The sequence below is a fragment of the Orcinus orca genome, chromosome X, assembly GCF_937001465.1.
Source record: "Orcinus orca chromosome X, mOrcOrc1.1, whole genome shotgun sequence".
NCBI classification, from domain to species: Eukaryota; Metazoa; Chordata; class Mammalia; order Artiodactyla; family Delphinidae; genus Orcinus; species Orcinus orca.
The window spans coordinates 47220606-47235870 of record NC_064580.1 but is presented as its reverse complement, the minus strand read 5'-3'; the positions used below and the strand labels follow the sequence as shown (position 1 = coordinate 47235870).

The window sequence follows — 15265 nt, the reverse complement described above, 5'->3', positions numbered from 1 at the left end:
TCTAATCCTTATAGAGCTCCTTACTTTACCCCACCTCCTAAACCCTCCTTCCCCCCAAAATAATAATAATAATAATTTAGCTATATATAGCAACCATTTATTGACCTCTCACTGTACTAGGCAAAATGTCAGGTATGTTCACTTAAGCTTAGTAGTGACAGCTAAGGACAGTGAGGAGAGTAAATTGCCTGTGGTCACAAAACTAGTTACAGAATGAGGCTTTCAACCATGCTCTCTCTACATTTCTCATTCTTAAATCAAAGCCTAGCAATATTACCTTGTAAACACTTGTAGCAACTTGGAGCAAAATTGACCAGGCTACCAGATGGTCATTAACATTGCACAGACTAAAGAGTTTTGTTTTTATTTTTCTAGCAGACAAATCTGATCCTAAACCTGGGGGTATGACTCAAGAGGTTGGCCAGCTCCTGCAAGACATGGGTGATGATGTATACCAGCAGTACCGGTCACTTACCCGTCAGAGCAGTGACTTTGACACACAGCCAGGATTTTCCATTAATGTAAGTCAGCTCCAGCCTTCTATCTGCCTTCTCCCTTTTCAGTACCTACTACGGGATATAGGGTTATGCCAGGGATATTTCAAAGGTATTAATTTTGATGTATCTATAAATTATCTGTTGCCTCAAAATGAAGATCGGGTTGTCCCTGGGATTTTCTTTTTTCTCCTTGGATTAGAAATGTTTCTTTAATTCATTTTTCATTCTCATCTTCCCCCGTTCCCTTTCCCCTCAAGCTTCCAGTCGCTGTTTATAATGATGGCTTCCCACGGATTATAGTATACAGAAGGAAAAGGTGGTTAAAAGATAAAGAGAGTCTATAACATTTACAGCCAGTACCCTGAAAAGGAGTCCTGCCATTTGGGGACAACTCTCTTTGAAATTAATAATGGCTCAGGAGTTTTCTTCCTCCATAGAGTCAGGTCTTTGCTGCAGATGGTGCCTCCACTGAGACTTCCACATCTGGGACAGCCCAAGGAGAAGGTAATGGTTTGCTTTTCTCTTGTTCTTATTTCTTGAGAAGACAGCTTGAAGAAACGGAGTGTCCTGGGCAGACAATAGGGGAATACAGGCATAATTGTCACGTTTACTTGCGTAAGTGAACTTTCTCGGGGGTGAGCACAGCGTTCTGTAAACAAAAGGTCCATCCCAGTTATCTGAGACCAGATTAAGTCTTTATATTCTTCAGGAATTCAGGAATACATGCAGATCTCCTTAGAGCTAGCAGCTCAGGACTGTAGGCCCCATTGCCACCAGCTCTAGAAATTACAATGCTTTCTTTAGGGTCTTCAGAAGACTGCCATTTGATTGCCCCAGTGAGAGCTGGTGCTATAGGCACAACAGTGATGTTAAAGAGTGTCCATTAATGACCCAGAGCCAAGTAAATCAAAGACCCTGGGCCCAAAAGCCAGCTTTCTATATCAACATTTCACATGTGCCTACGTTTTCTTATTGGGATCTATTCCATTTCATAGTATATGGCATCCTGGCCCTGCACTCACTCCTCATTATATGCTAAAGTTAATGGAACTTGCCATTAAAAAGAATGAAATTTGCAGCAACATGGATGGGCTTCGAGGGCATTATGCTAAGTGAAATAAGTCAGACAGAGAAAGACAAATACTGTATGGTATCACTTATACATGGAATCTAAAAAAATAAACTAGTAGGACTTTGCTGGTGGCGCAGTGGTTAAGAATCCTCCTGCCAATGCGGGGGACATGGGTTCGATCCCTGGTCCAGGAAGATCCCACATGTCGCAGAGCAACTAAGCCCATGTACCACAACTACTGAGCTTGCACTCTAGAGCCCACGAGCCGCAACTACTGAGCTTGCACATCACAACTACTAAAGCCTGCGCGCCGCAACTACTGAGCCTGCGTGCCTAGAGCCCGTGCTCCACAACAAGAGAAGCCACCGCAATGAGAAGCCTATGCACCACAACAAAGAGAAGACGCCACTCGCCGTAACTAGAGAAAACCCGCGTGCAGCAATGAAGACCCAACGCAGCCAAAAAATAAATAAATTTTTAAATATATGTGTGTATCTTTAAAAAACTAGTAAATATAACAAAAGAGGCAGACTCAACAGATACAGAGAACAAACTAGTGGTTACCAGTGGGGAGAAGGAATTGGGGAGGGATGGTATAGGGGGTAGAGGATTAAGAAGTACAAACTATTAGTTATAAAATAAGCTACAAGGATATATTGTACAACATGGGGAATATAGAATAAATAAAGTTAATGGAACTGTAACTTAACTAACCCAGTAGTGGTTGCTGTGGTAACATCCTTTAGTTCTACTCTTTAAACCTCTCCGTATATTTCTTTTGGTAGCGTCCATGCTAGCTTATAGAACTTTGGTGCCAGTGACACTATTCTGGCTACAAGATTTATATGGTGGATTCTTACTTTCTAGCAGTTTCAACAGAGCCCATTGGCTACTTGCCAAGAATTAGAGAAATGTCATGTGGAAGCAATTCTAATGAGACCTTTCAAGAGCTCCTCCTTGACAGGAAGGATCTTTGAAATCTAAGTTGAGATGTACTTAATGCCAGTTTAGTCCCTGGAGGATAAGCTTAAAAGGCTAATAATTGGTAAAATATTGGTTAACTCATTTTGGTGGACTTACTGCTCATATGTAGTGTATAGTGCGGGTGATGGTAGTATCATTCAAGGGAAGCATCATTGCCCACTATGTGGCAGACTATAGTAGACACCAAAATGAATCAGACTCATTCCCTGCACTTAAAGAATTTTGTCTAGTGAGGGTGACATGCAATGCTTTTAGTACAAGATAACTGCTGGAATGGAGGCGTGCTGGGATAAGATATAGTGGGCACGTGATAATGATAGCATGTCAGTATGCCTGGATGAAGCAGGAAAGCATTTATAGAGGAGATCATCTTTTGAGCTTAGCTAGATTAAGTAAATGTGTGCCACACAGACATGTGGGAAGAAGAGGTAAAAAGTGTATACAAGGCATGTTTGGAGAACTACTATTAGTACAGTATTTCTGGAACATAAAATGTATAAGAGGAGGGAAATGGCGGAAGATGTGCGAACAGTTGGGTAAAGCCTGTCTGTTGTAACTATATCCGTAGAGCACATCTGAGACCTGTGTCATATTAGCTATCTGTCTTTCCACTGCAGTAGGAGGAGGGCATTCAATTTGTACTAGTGGCCTGAAGTATCCTTTCCACCTAAGACTTGATTTTGCCAATATTCCAGTGTGGAATTGAACCAGTGTTTGGCTCTTTCTCAACAGCTTCAACTCCGGAGGAGTCTCGGGATGGGAAGAAAGATAAAGAAGGGGACCGGGCGTCTGAGGAAGGCAAGCAGAAAGGCAAGGGCAGCAAACCGTTAATGCCCACCTCCACTATTCTTCGGCTTCTGGCAGAGTTGGTGAGATCCTATGTTGGTATTGCTACCCTGATTGCCAACTACAGCTATACTGTGGGCCAGTCTGAGCTGATCAAAGAGGTAAGATTTCTAATTTCTGCTTAATATTTTATACTGTTAATCATTTGGATACCTGCTATGTGTTGGATGTTTTGCTAGGAGCCCATGCATGCTAACCCAGTGATGAGAGAGGCAGAGGCCTCTTAAGACACATTAAAGAGCTAGGCCTTTTTTTCCATGATGTGGAGCCATCAGGCTCATTTGCAGGGAGTGAGTTGATGTAGTTTGTTAATTTGTTTTGTAGAAAATCACTTGGTCTGCCTTATTAGAGACTGCAAAAGGCAAGGTTGGAGTCAGAGAGACCAGTCGGGACGCTGATATAGTAGTCTAGGTAATACAGGACCTTGATGAAGTTGGTGGGGGAAATGAATGAGTTGAAGAGATGTTTTAACAGTAGAAATGGACGAGATGGGATTTGGAGGATAAAGGTGAAATCAAGGACTCGAGAGATGTTTCTTGTTTTGTTTTTTTTATTCCTTTTGTTAGAGGAGGAAATGGTTTGAAGAGAAAATATAGAATTTGAGAGGTATCTGTGGATCACCTAGGTAAAGGTATCTAGGAGACAGGAGAATAAATGAAGTACACAGTATTGGAGCTTATCTTCCAGATGTACTCACACCTGTGCAAAGACACCTGATGTGGTAATAGTATTGGTAATAAATAGAATATAAGAAAAGCCTAAATGTTCATCAGTAGAGCATGGGAAAGAATGAAGTCATATTTTATATGTCCTGATACAGAATTATCTTCAGGTTGGATTTTTCAAGTGAAAGGACACTTTAAGAAACCATATCATGTTCCCATATATGTAAAAGGGGTACCCAAGGAGGTTTTCTTCATAAAGGAGACCTTGTTTTGGAGGTCACATAGTTATTTTATGGTTAGTAAGCAGTAAAGGGTGTGAGAATGGAACAGGGGCAATAATGTTGCAGACAAAGAATCTATGACAGCAGCTGCCATTTTTTAAGCTATTTTTATCTTAATGCAAGCTTTTAAAATGCATACAAAAATACACAACTCCTAAGTGATTCACCAGTTAATTTTTCTTGGATGACTACCACTAAATTCAACATTAGAAACTCCACAAAAACTAATCCCACTCACACCTTTGCACATCTCCCCTTCCCCTTTGAACTTCCATAAGGTCACCATTATCTTGTGTTCGTGAATTGGGTTTGTGCTTTATATAAGTGGAATCTTACAGTATGTTCTGTGTCTGGCTTCTTTTGCTTAACATGTTTGCAACTACATCTTTGTGTGTAGTTTTAGTTTATCTTCATTGCTGTATAGCATTCCATTGTGTGAATGTAACACAGTCTTATCCATTCTAGTGCTTATTGACAGTTGGCTAGTTTTCCTTTTGGAAGTATTAAAAGTAGTGCTGCTACAGTCACTCTCATACAAATGTCTTGGTACATACATAAGTTCGTGTCTGTGTGTGTATTTATACACACACACTCAACACACGTTCATACGTGAGTTCATATATTTCTGTTGGGTGCTATGTGCCTAGGAGTGGAGTTGCTGGTCTGTTCAGCTTTAGCAACTGATAACAAATTTTCCAGAGCAGTTGTGTCAATTTATATTATCACCAGCACAGCATATGGGTGTTTGGATTATTTCACCTCCTTGCCAATACTTGGTATTCCTGTTTTTCATTTTAACCATTCTAGTAGGTTCATACTGGTATTGCATTGTGGTTAAAATTTCCCTGTCTTTATTGGCCATTTGTATATTCTTTTTTGTGAAGTGTCCAAGTCTTTTATTCTTATTTTCTACTGAGTTCTTTATATATTCTGGATATAAGCCCTTTATGGAATGTGTGTATTAAGTATACATTAGGCGTTTATTTCAAAGCTTATACTCATTTATGCCAGTTGTAGTTATAATAGCATACTTATGGAATAAGACACTTAATTGCAAATTTATTAAGTATCTGCTTTAATATGTGTCAAATCACCCACTTACTGGTACTGGGTACTCATAGGTGCTTTATAGATACTATTGATAATCCTCACCTCAGCACTGCAAGGTTGTTGGTATTGCTCCCCTTAACAGAGAGAAGAGAAGGCTCAGAGAGGTCAGTAACTTGCCCAAGGCCACACTTCAGAGTAGCAAGACTAGGATTAGAGCCCAGGTATCTGGTTTCAAATCCAGATTCCTTCCACTCAGTCATAGTTGCACGAATCCACTCAGTTGCCCAAATTGCAAGGCTTTTTTTTTTTTCAGTTTTTACTGGTAATGTTACACTTTTTTTCAGAAAACTGTTTTAACTTTGTATTTTATTCACTACTGGGAAATTTTTATTTCTAATAGTTAACAGGGTCACCTTATCTTATTACCCAGAGCCTAGAATTCTTCAATGCATTTTTTAAAAATATTTATTTATTTATTTGGCTGCACCGGGTCTTTGTTGCAGCACACGGGCTCTTTTAGTTGCAGTATGTGGGCTCTTGGTTGCAGCATGCAGGATCTAGTTCCCTGACCAGGGCTCGAACCCAGGCCCCCTGCATTGGGAGCTCGGAGTCTTAACCACTTGACCAGCAGGGAGGTCCCTTCAATGCATTTTTTAAATTGAGGTAAAATGCACATAAAACTAAGTATCTTAAAGTATACAGTTGAGTGGCATTTTACATTCAGTGTCGTGCAACCATCATCTCTATCTAGTTCCAAAATCGCCACTGCATTTTGATCCAAAATCTACTTGAATGACAACAGAACTAAGTTTCTTTCTAAGATAAAGAATTATCAGGGCAGAAATCATTTTTAGAGGGGGAGGGAAAGTCTGACTTAATTTCCTTCCCTGTTATTGGGCCTTTTTTGATATTTTAAGTAACACTGCATTAACTATTTCTGCATATCCATATCTGTGACTGTGCTGTGTGTTTCTCATTCAACCCCCGCCAATTTTTAGCCCAGGGTCCTGGGCACATTGTAGGTTTCAGTAAATACTACAATTTAATTAGAAACTGGAGTAATTGTAGCACTGAATTAGGGATCAAGGTTTGAATCATCGCCATTGACTTAAGTTCTTTGGCAAGCCACATTTCTTTAGGCCTCAGATTAATGAAGATGTGTAAGCTTGTGAAAAATGAATGGAATTTGGAAGCATAAACTCAAGATTTGTTACTCACTTGGCTTGCACCTTTAAGTCTTGGTTTTTTCGTCTATAAAGTGGGCCTGATAATCATTGACTGGATGACTCCAAGGATCAGTTCTGTATGCGTGTACCTTGTTGATGTGCAAACAGTATGGCGTAATTGTGCTTGTGAGTAAATGTCACGATTAATGACTTTTCAGGACTGCAGTGTGCTAGCTTTTGTCCTGGACCACCTCCTCCCACATACCCAGAATGCAGAAGACAAGGATACACCTGCCCTGGCCCGCCTATTCCTCGCAAGCCTGGCTGCCGCAGGGAGTGGCACAGATGCCCAGGTGGCCCTTGTGAATGAAGTAAAAGCAGCCCTGGGAAGGGCACTGGCTATGGCTGAGAGTACAGAGAAACATGCCAGGTAAAATCCGTGCCTGACTTAGTGCTAATAACCAGTAGCATCCCCTAACTTCATTCTTGTCCCATGGATTCCTTGCATTTGAACAAGAGTTCTGGTCATCCTGGCACTGTACATTCTCTGGTTCTCTCAGATAGTTCTAGTGCTACCAAATACCCAAAGTACTAATGACACTTGGAGGAGGTGGGTAAACGGCTTAGAGAAAACAAAGGGATGTTTTCATTATATTTCTAGGGTCTTCAAGTAAGAAGTTGAGGGTGTTATTCAACTTTACTTTTTCAAATTATGTTTAAAGAAAATGAAGAATGCCTCCACCCAGGGAGTGAGTTCTTTCTTACTTGTTTAGATGTCACTTCCAGAAGGAAACACAGAAGAAACCAGGAGGGTTATCTGAGGCAAGTTAGTGAAGACGTGGCCTAAGAATGGGCTGTATTCACGTGATAGAGATGTCAAACTTCTCTCCTAGGCTTCAGGCAGTGATGTGTATCATCAGTACTATCATGGAGTCCTGCCCCTCCACCTCCAGTTTCTACAGCAGTGCAACAGCCAAGACTCAACACAATGGCATGAACAACATCATTCGACTCTTCCTGAAGAAGGGACTGGTTAATGACCTGGCCAGAGTGCCTCACAGCCTGGACCTGTCCAGGTAAAATTATTCCTGACCTCCAGCACCAGGCTTTTGCCCTCTTCTTAATCGTGCTTCATACTTGTCCATTTGCCTAGTATTTCATGTATCCTTGCCAGATAAGTAATTAGCAGCCAGTGTGATAGGAAGAGTTTGGATGTAGGCAGGAACCTGAGTTCTTAGTATTGTTGCTTTTAAGCAAGGCACTTTCCTTTCTTTGGGCCTTAATTCTCTCATTTGCCACAAACTCATGAGTTGGTCTGTATCAGTAGTTTTTTCCCAAGCTTCCCCCCTCTTAATTATTGTAAGAAGATTATTATGGACCTTGTATTACATCTGGTTATGTCCTCTGAGTCTCTGTTATTCTAATACAGGTCCTTAATTTTTTTAATCTTCATTTTATTGCTGTTGTTCATGAACGAATTTATTGAAGTGATCAGACCTGTAGAATGTTTTCCTAGATTTGGTCCACTTGGTTCCACGAAGTGTAGTTTAACTTGTTGCTTTTACTCCCTGTTTACTGTAAGCTTAGAGGTAGAGGCTTAATGGAGCAATTTAAACATTATTTGGCTAGGATATATCATAGATGATGATGTACATTTCATATTGTATCATGGGGAAATGCATCTCTTTGAACTACCATTAATCATGATAAGATTGACCACTAGGGTAGAGTGATAATCATCATTGTACTGTTATATTTTCCTCCTTCTTACCAGAAAATAACAGTGTTATTACTTCAGCACTGTACAAATGTCTAGTTCCCTATCAACCATATACCTAATTAATGGTCTTAACACCAGTTGATAATCCTTGCCTGTGTCTTTTAATTTCTTAGAGGGTTATCGATGACAACTTTGTAATTTCTGTCATTCCTTCTACATTATTAGCTGCTATATTTCTGTGATTCTAGCTCCAGTTCAAGAGGGAAAGTTGGTTACCCTATAATACAGTTCCTACTAAAAAGCCAGGATAAAAACTTAATTTTTTCCCTTCAGTCACCAATTTTCAGAGTAAAGTCAAAAATGGATTAAACTCCACCTCAAATACGAGCTCTGGCTTTCTATTTTCTGTGTAGTATTATGGACTCATGAATTTTCCTTGATTTTTAAAATCTGATTGAATTACTTGGATCACTACAGTTATCCTTCTTTTCATGCTCATTCTTCATGTTCTTTTTCATTACACCTTTGGGCTTGTGGGACCTCTTCAAACTGACTTCTTTGTTCATTTGATGATAACCTCATCAGTTTTTTTAAATGTTTAAAAATTTTGAGCTCACAGTATAATGAGCACTGTATGTCTCACCTAGATTAACCAGTGGTTAGCATTCTGTCCTATTTGCCTTAGTTCCCCCCCCTCCTCTTTTCGTGAGGTAAATCATTTGAAATTTGTTATAAACGTGATGCTTAACCTCTGAATACTTCAGCATGTGTCTCCTAAGAACAAACATTCCATTACATAGCTAAAATACCGTCATCGCCTCTAAGAAGCTTACCATTAATATAATAATACTCACTATGTACTTCATATTCATCTATCTCCAATTATTCCAAGACTGTCTTTATATCCCGGAGGAGAGTGTGTTGATCCAGGATCCAGAGAGCATCATTCATTGTATTTGATTGCCACGTGTCTCTTATTTTTTTGACATTTGACTGTTTTGAAGAGTCCAGAAGGTCGAATGTCTTATAGAACATCCCATAGTCTGGATTTGTCTAATTGCTTCCTTATGGTTAGGTTCAGGGTAAACTTTTTTTGGCAAGAATACTACATAGGTGATGTTTGCCTTTTTCAGCGCATCACATCAGGAGACGCATAATGCCACTTGGTCCCATTATTGGGTGATACTAAGTTTGATCACATAGTTAATGGTTAGAGTTCCACTTTGTATTAACAAATTATCCGTGAGGTGATGCTTTAAGTTCACGTGAAGATCACGTGAATATCCTATGCCCTGAAGATTTTTAACTCACTAGTTTTAGCATTCACTAGTGGTCTTTACCTAGATCACTTAACATTGCTGGTTGCAGTGATAGTTTTCTGATTCTCTCATTCCTGTTTATTAGCTGGCATTCTTATATAATGAAGACCTTTTTCTGCCTGCATTTGTTTCCCTGTGGCTGCAGATTATATTTAATGTGTTATAATCTATTACCATCATTATTCTTTTTGATGCTAAGGTTTGGCCTGTGATAATGACCCCATTAATTCTTTAAAGCCTTCTTGCTTTTGAAGGCCTTCTGGCACAACAAGATGTCTCAGGCTCACCTTGTACCTTCCATGTCCCATTCCTGGGATCAGTTGTTACTCTGATGAGCCTTGGTTCCTTTTAGTATGGATTTCTGTGCTCAGTTCATCTCTGTATCTTCCTTTATCTCAGTCCCAACATGGCCAACACAGTCAATGCTGCTCTGAAGCCTTTGGAAACACTTTCCCGGATTGTGAACCAGCCCAGTAGCCTTTTTGGCAGCAAGAGTGCTTCTAGCAAGAGCAAGTCTGAGCAGGATGCCCAAGGAGCTGCTCAAGACTCTAATAGCAACCAACAGGACCCAGGTAGGGAATCAGCCAATGGACTGGAGAGCTGGCCGGGTGGGTGTAGTTATTTTATGGGCATGGCATCACAACTGTTCTAGCTTGGTATTGTTTCCCTGGGAACTTGCTGGCCTTCCACAGATCTGTCATAGTGGCGTGGGAATCTGCCCCACAAAGAATTCCTTAAAATTGCAGCCTTATTTGGCTATCCTCACACGTAGCCTTGTCTTTTCCTTTGTCACCCATTCATTTATTCTCTGAGAACTTGTAAATTTGCCCAGGGAAGGGACCTTACTGTCTTACGCTTGTCTCATGGTGCCCTGCACATAGGCACCCTTTGATTATTTTGCTGGTTGGTTGATTGTTTCAGGCGAGCCTGGGGAAGCAGAAGTGCAGGAGGAGGATCATGATGTCACTCAGACAGAGGTGGCAGATGGGGATATCATGGATGGGGAGGCTGAAACCGACTCAGTGGTGATTGCTGGGCAGCCTGAGGTGCTCAGTTCACAAGAGATGCAGGTAGGGAGGCAGATCACCCAGCATACCCCTGTTGTGGTGCTGAACCAAACCCCCAAGTGGTGTGGGTGGGTGAGTACTTTAGATCCTTGCCTAAATTCATTTGTCTATTTTGCAGAGGAGCACAGATGATAATGCTTAGTAGATGCTCAGTAAATGTGTTTGAATTGTATTAAATGAGGGGTGGGTGCAGAGCCAGGATGCCATATACTATCTATAAAATGGAGTAGATCCCAACAAGAAAACATAGGCATGGGTGAAATGTTGATATAGAAAGCTGGCCTGAGCCCTTTGGGCCTAGGGTCTTTGATTTACTTGGTTCTGGTCATTAATGGACGCTCCTTAACATCACTGTTGTGCCTATAGCACCAGCTCTCACTGGGGCATTCAAATGGCAGTCTTCTACAGACCCTAAAGAAAGCATTGTAATTTCTGGAGCTGGTAGCAATGGTAAGAAATGGGGCCTACAGTCCTGAGCTGCTAGCTCTAAGGAGATCTGCGTGTATTCCTGAATTCCTGAAGAGTATAAAGACTTAATCTGGTCTCAGATACCTGGGATGGACCCATTTGAAGGGCAGTCTGAGTGTGGATTGGCAGCACGTGGTAGTTGCTGTGCTCTTAGCACCAAGTGTGTGGTGTTTCTGTAACATCCTCTGTCACATATTATCCTAGAAATATATGCCCCCTTGCTGGCTTTTTTTAGGGTTGAGCACCAGCACAATGATAGACTTGTGTGCATCCATATATATGTTCTATTTCTCTCCAGGTTGAGAATGAGCTGGAGGACCTGATAGATGAGTTGCTTGAGAGGGATGGCGGATCTGGGAACAGTACAATTATAGGTGAGAGCCCCAGAACTGAGTATAGCCTCTTCCTTTGCCTCAGTCTCTCTCGGGAGGACCCTTTTTCTCATCATCTGCTTGCTCAGCTCTGCCTAAGGGCTCATAGCCAGCCTAGATTGCTGCTTGTCTTGATGTTGACAGTCTTACAGATGAGAAATTCACAAGCCATCTACAGACCTGTGGCTGGTCTGAAGTGTTGCCTGTGTCGGGGAGGTGGAGGGGGTGGCCATCAGTATAGATAATACATCAGGCACATCATAGAGGCCTAGAGGAGGCTACAGGCACATCAAGAGTGTTTATTCATGGAGGCCTAGAGGAGGCTATGGAGGCTGTAGGGTGAGAAAGTACTTTCCTTTCAGTTCTTCAGTGAATCCAGGAGCTTTCTGCCTCTAAGTCTCAGTAGTGTAAAAAGAGTGATCATTCCCTAAGGATCTTTTACAACTTTTACAGCTGAGTTGTAAAAAAGTTGCTTTTTACAACTCAGGAAAAACAGCAAAGGTACTCTACTGTCACCTGGCTCCAAGGGTATGTTACTTGTTTTTATTTTATTGATGAAGAAAATCAAAGGATAAACAGAAGTAGACATGTATTCTTAAACTTGACAAGGCTTTTTCACACCCATTATCCTCTGTGGTTTCACAGTTAGTGGGATTGGCAGGGCAGATGTGATCATCCCATTTTACGTATGAGGAAACTGAGACTCAGACAGGTAAAGTGACTGGCCAAGCTCACCTAGCTAGTCAACAGCAGAGAACCCAGGTCTTCCTCATCCAGAAAAATAGTGGATATCTGCTGGGTGTACATAGCTACTTTAGGCCCACCCAATCTGGAAAGGGAAGTCCTCTGTTGTTCAGTGAAGGCTCTGCTCTGTAACCTTCAGTGAGCAGAAGTGGAGAGGATGAATCACAAGAGGACGTGCTGATGGATGAAGCTCCTTCCAACCTCAGCCAAGCTTCCACCTTGCAGGCCAACCGAGAAGGTGAGAGTGCCGAGGCCGGAAAGGCCTCCCTTCTTGCCCTGCACGTCTGACAGACACTATACTAGGGTTTTCCTGGAGGCAGCTGCCCACATGTGCAGAATAAGGAAGCATCTGTCTGCATGCGCTGACATACACCATCCACTTTATCCTCAGCCAGTTTTTCAAATAACATGTTAACTACTGCTTACCCAAAAGTTTGTCACTTCTTACTTGGTTCGCTTTCTTCTCACCCACCTGCTATCATCGCTCCAGATTCCTTCTTACCAACAGGATGCAGTCAGTAGCAAAGTAGGGCTGGAAAGGCAAGGGGGCACCAACAGACTTGGCCAAGTCCTAGACCATGGCTCCTCAAGCACCACCCTATAGCCAGCCTCCACATTCAGCCGCATGGCTCAGCATATTGATGCATTGGTTGGCACTCTCAGGAAATCGGGGCTGGCTCACTAAGTCTGTACATCACCCCAGATCTGGTTCTTCCTCTCCTAGAGTCAAATACCCCATCGCCTTCCCACTCAATCTGCTGGCCTGCACAGTAGCCTGTTTTCTAGCTACTCAGTATAGTCCTCCAATGTGCTCCCTTTGTTTTAGATTCCATGAATATCCTGGACCCTGAGGATGAGGAGGAGCACACTCAGGAAGAGGACAGCAGTGGCAGTAACGAGGATGAGGATGATAGTCAGGATGAAGAGGAGGAGGAGGAGGAAGATGAGGAAGATGATCAGGTGAGGGGGGACTGTGTTTGGGTTGGTTCAGACGTCTTCTTCCATGGGAACACACAGCTGGAGAAAACCAACAGTCTGGGTTGCTAGCCTCAACGCCTCCCTCCCTCATGTGCAAATGTGGCCATGACACCAGACTTCAGAAAATCCTTACCTCCAGCAATTCTCCATCTCCTATTTTCCCCTTAAGGAGGATGATGAAGGTGAAGAGGGAGATGAAGACGATGACGACGATGGCTCTGAAATGGAATTGGATGAGGATTACCCTGATATGAACGCTTCTCCCTTGGTCCGATTTGAGCGCTTTGACCGGGAGGATGATCTCATCATTGAGTTTGACAACATGTTCTCCAGTGCTAGTAAGACACAGGGGCTCAGCTGGGTTTTATCTCTTGCTTCTTATACCCTGAACTAGAGCAGCTATCAATCTGATACAGAAAGCACCTCTTTTCTTATGCCAACTTCCTGGGGCAAGGGATATCTGAATCCATCTCTCTCAGTAAGTGTATACCTAGAAGGAGGAACTGTGAGAGGCTCCTTTTGTTCTCTCCACCTCAGTAAACAGGCAGCCAGCCATTTTAGAGCCTGGACAACTTGATGATTTGCTTGAATTAAAAAAAAAGTGAGACCAAGGCTGACTGCATCAGGCACCCATGTGTACGCTACAGTGATAGGGCAATCACTAATCCTTATGTCTGTAACACTGGATCTTGAGAGTTTGGGTAGACACCTTTGAGCTTGGCATTGGGGAGTAGATTTGAACACATTCACTCTGTTCATCAAAAATGCATCTTTTCGGAGGAGAGAGTGAATCTCTTCTCTCTTCCCCCATCAACGTCAGAGTTCCCTTTTAGCATCCAGTTCTTAAAACCAAGCTGTCTTGAGAAGGCAGGTCTTTACTCCCAAATCACAAGCATGATATAGCAGAAGACACTGAACTGTTCTGGTCTGTTGTCTTGGCCAAGTAGTCTCTTACCTCTTTGAGCCTCAGTTTGTCACCTTTGAGCCTCAGTTTGTCACCTGTAAATGAAAAATGTGAAAAGAAAAAAAAATGGGGTGGATTACATAATTTTCAAGATACTTTCTATTTTGTGATTTTCTTTGCATTTTTGTGATTTCCATCAATCTTCCTTATTAAGTTGAGCCTCTGTCCATTCAGCAAATTGAACAAATATTTGAGGAGTGCCTACTGTGTCCTAGGTGCTAGGGATACGGCAATAAAAAAGAAAACAATCCTTTTCCCTCATAGGAGCTTATGGTCTATTAGGAATTATGAGTCAGCAGGCATTACATTGTAGTATGGTAAGAAAGCACAGAGTAAAGGGTTTTTAGGCCCATTTGTAGAATCAGAAAAAGTGATATCTAGGCCAAAAACAAAAGTGCAGGTGAAGAAGGGGGAGAGGAGTCGTCAAGGTGGAGAGAACAGCATGTTTCTGAGGGGCCTACAAGCATCACTGTGGCTTAGTATAGAGAATGGATTGGGAGCAAGTACTATTTAGGAGGCTGTCGCAGTATCTAGGTGAGAGATGGTGGCATAAGCCATGGTAGTGTCAGTGATCGTAGATAAGGCGTGGGAATGAGGGAGAAAGGACAAAGCTCAGGTTTCCGTGTGAGGAAGTAAGGCCCAGGAGACATGGTTCTGCTTGAACAACCACAGAAGAAATTTCTTTTTGGCACTGACCCCTTCGCATACTGTCCTTGCAGCAGACATCCCCCCATCCCCAGGAAATATCCCTACCACCCACCCACTGATGGTACGCCATGCAGACCACAGTTCCCTGACGCTGGGCAGTGGCTCTTCTACAACGCGTCTCACCCAGGGCATTGGGCGCAGTCAGAGGACCCTGAGGCAGCTGACGGCCAACACAGGCCACACCATTCACGTTCACTACCCTGGGAATCGTCAGCCCAATCCTCCTCTTATACTCCAGAGGTGAGTTACAAGGAAGATTGTTGGGCTCAGTGAGCTTCAGCATTGTCTTGACCTGGGGGGATAATGCTCTTGTCACACACACAGATAATGTATTTGTCCTGTTTCTTTGTGGATTATATGTGCAG

General features: G+C 42.3%; 1 protein-coding gene across 11 annotated transcripts in view; it reads left to right on the top strand.

Annotated features, from left to right (window-relative positions):
- HUWE1 (HECT, UBA and WWE domain containing E3 ubiquitin protein ligase 1) overlaps positions 1-15265 on the top strand; it is a 143611-nt gene that overhangs the window by 106694 nt on the left and 21652 nt on the right. For 6 of the 11 annotated variants that reach the window (XM_049704562.1, XM_049704565.1, XM_049704566.1 and 3 more), the window contains 12 exons: positions 376-521; positions 935-1001; positions 3286-3500; positions 6780-6991; positions 7455-7637; positions 10000-10172; positions 10522-10670; positions 11434-11509; positions 12390-12488; positions 13077-13210; positions 13398-13566; positions 14912-15140. In XM_049704562.1, the coding sequence (XP_049560519.1) occupies positions 376-521; positions 935-1001; positions 3286-3500; positions 6780-6991; positions 7455-7637; positions 10000-10172; positions 10522-10670; positions 11434-11509; positions 12390-12488; positions 13077-13210; positions 13398-13566; positions 14912-15140 (1852 nt within the window). The remainder of the gene's footprint in view (positions 1-375; positions 522-934; positions 1002-3285; positions 3501-6779; positions 6992-7454; positions 7638-9999; positions 10173-10521; positions 10671-11433; positions 11510-12389; positions 12489-13076; positions 13211-13397; positions 13567-14911; positions 15141-15265) is intronic. The other 5 variants (XM_049704568.1, XM_049704570.1, XM_049704564.1 and 2 more) reach the window with 4 other exon arrangements.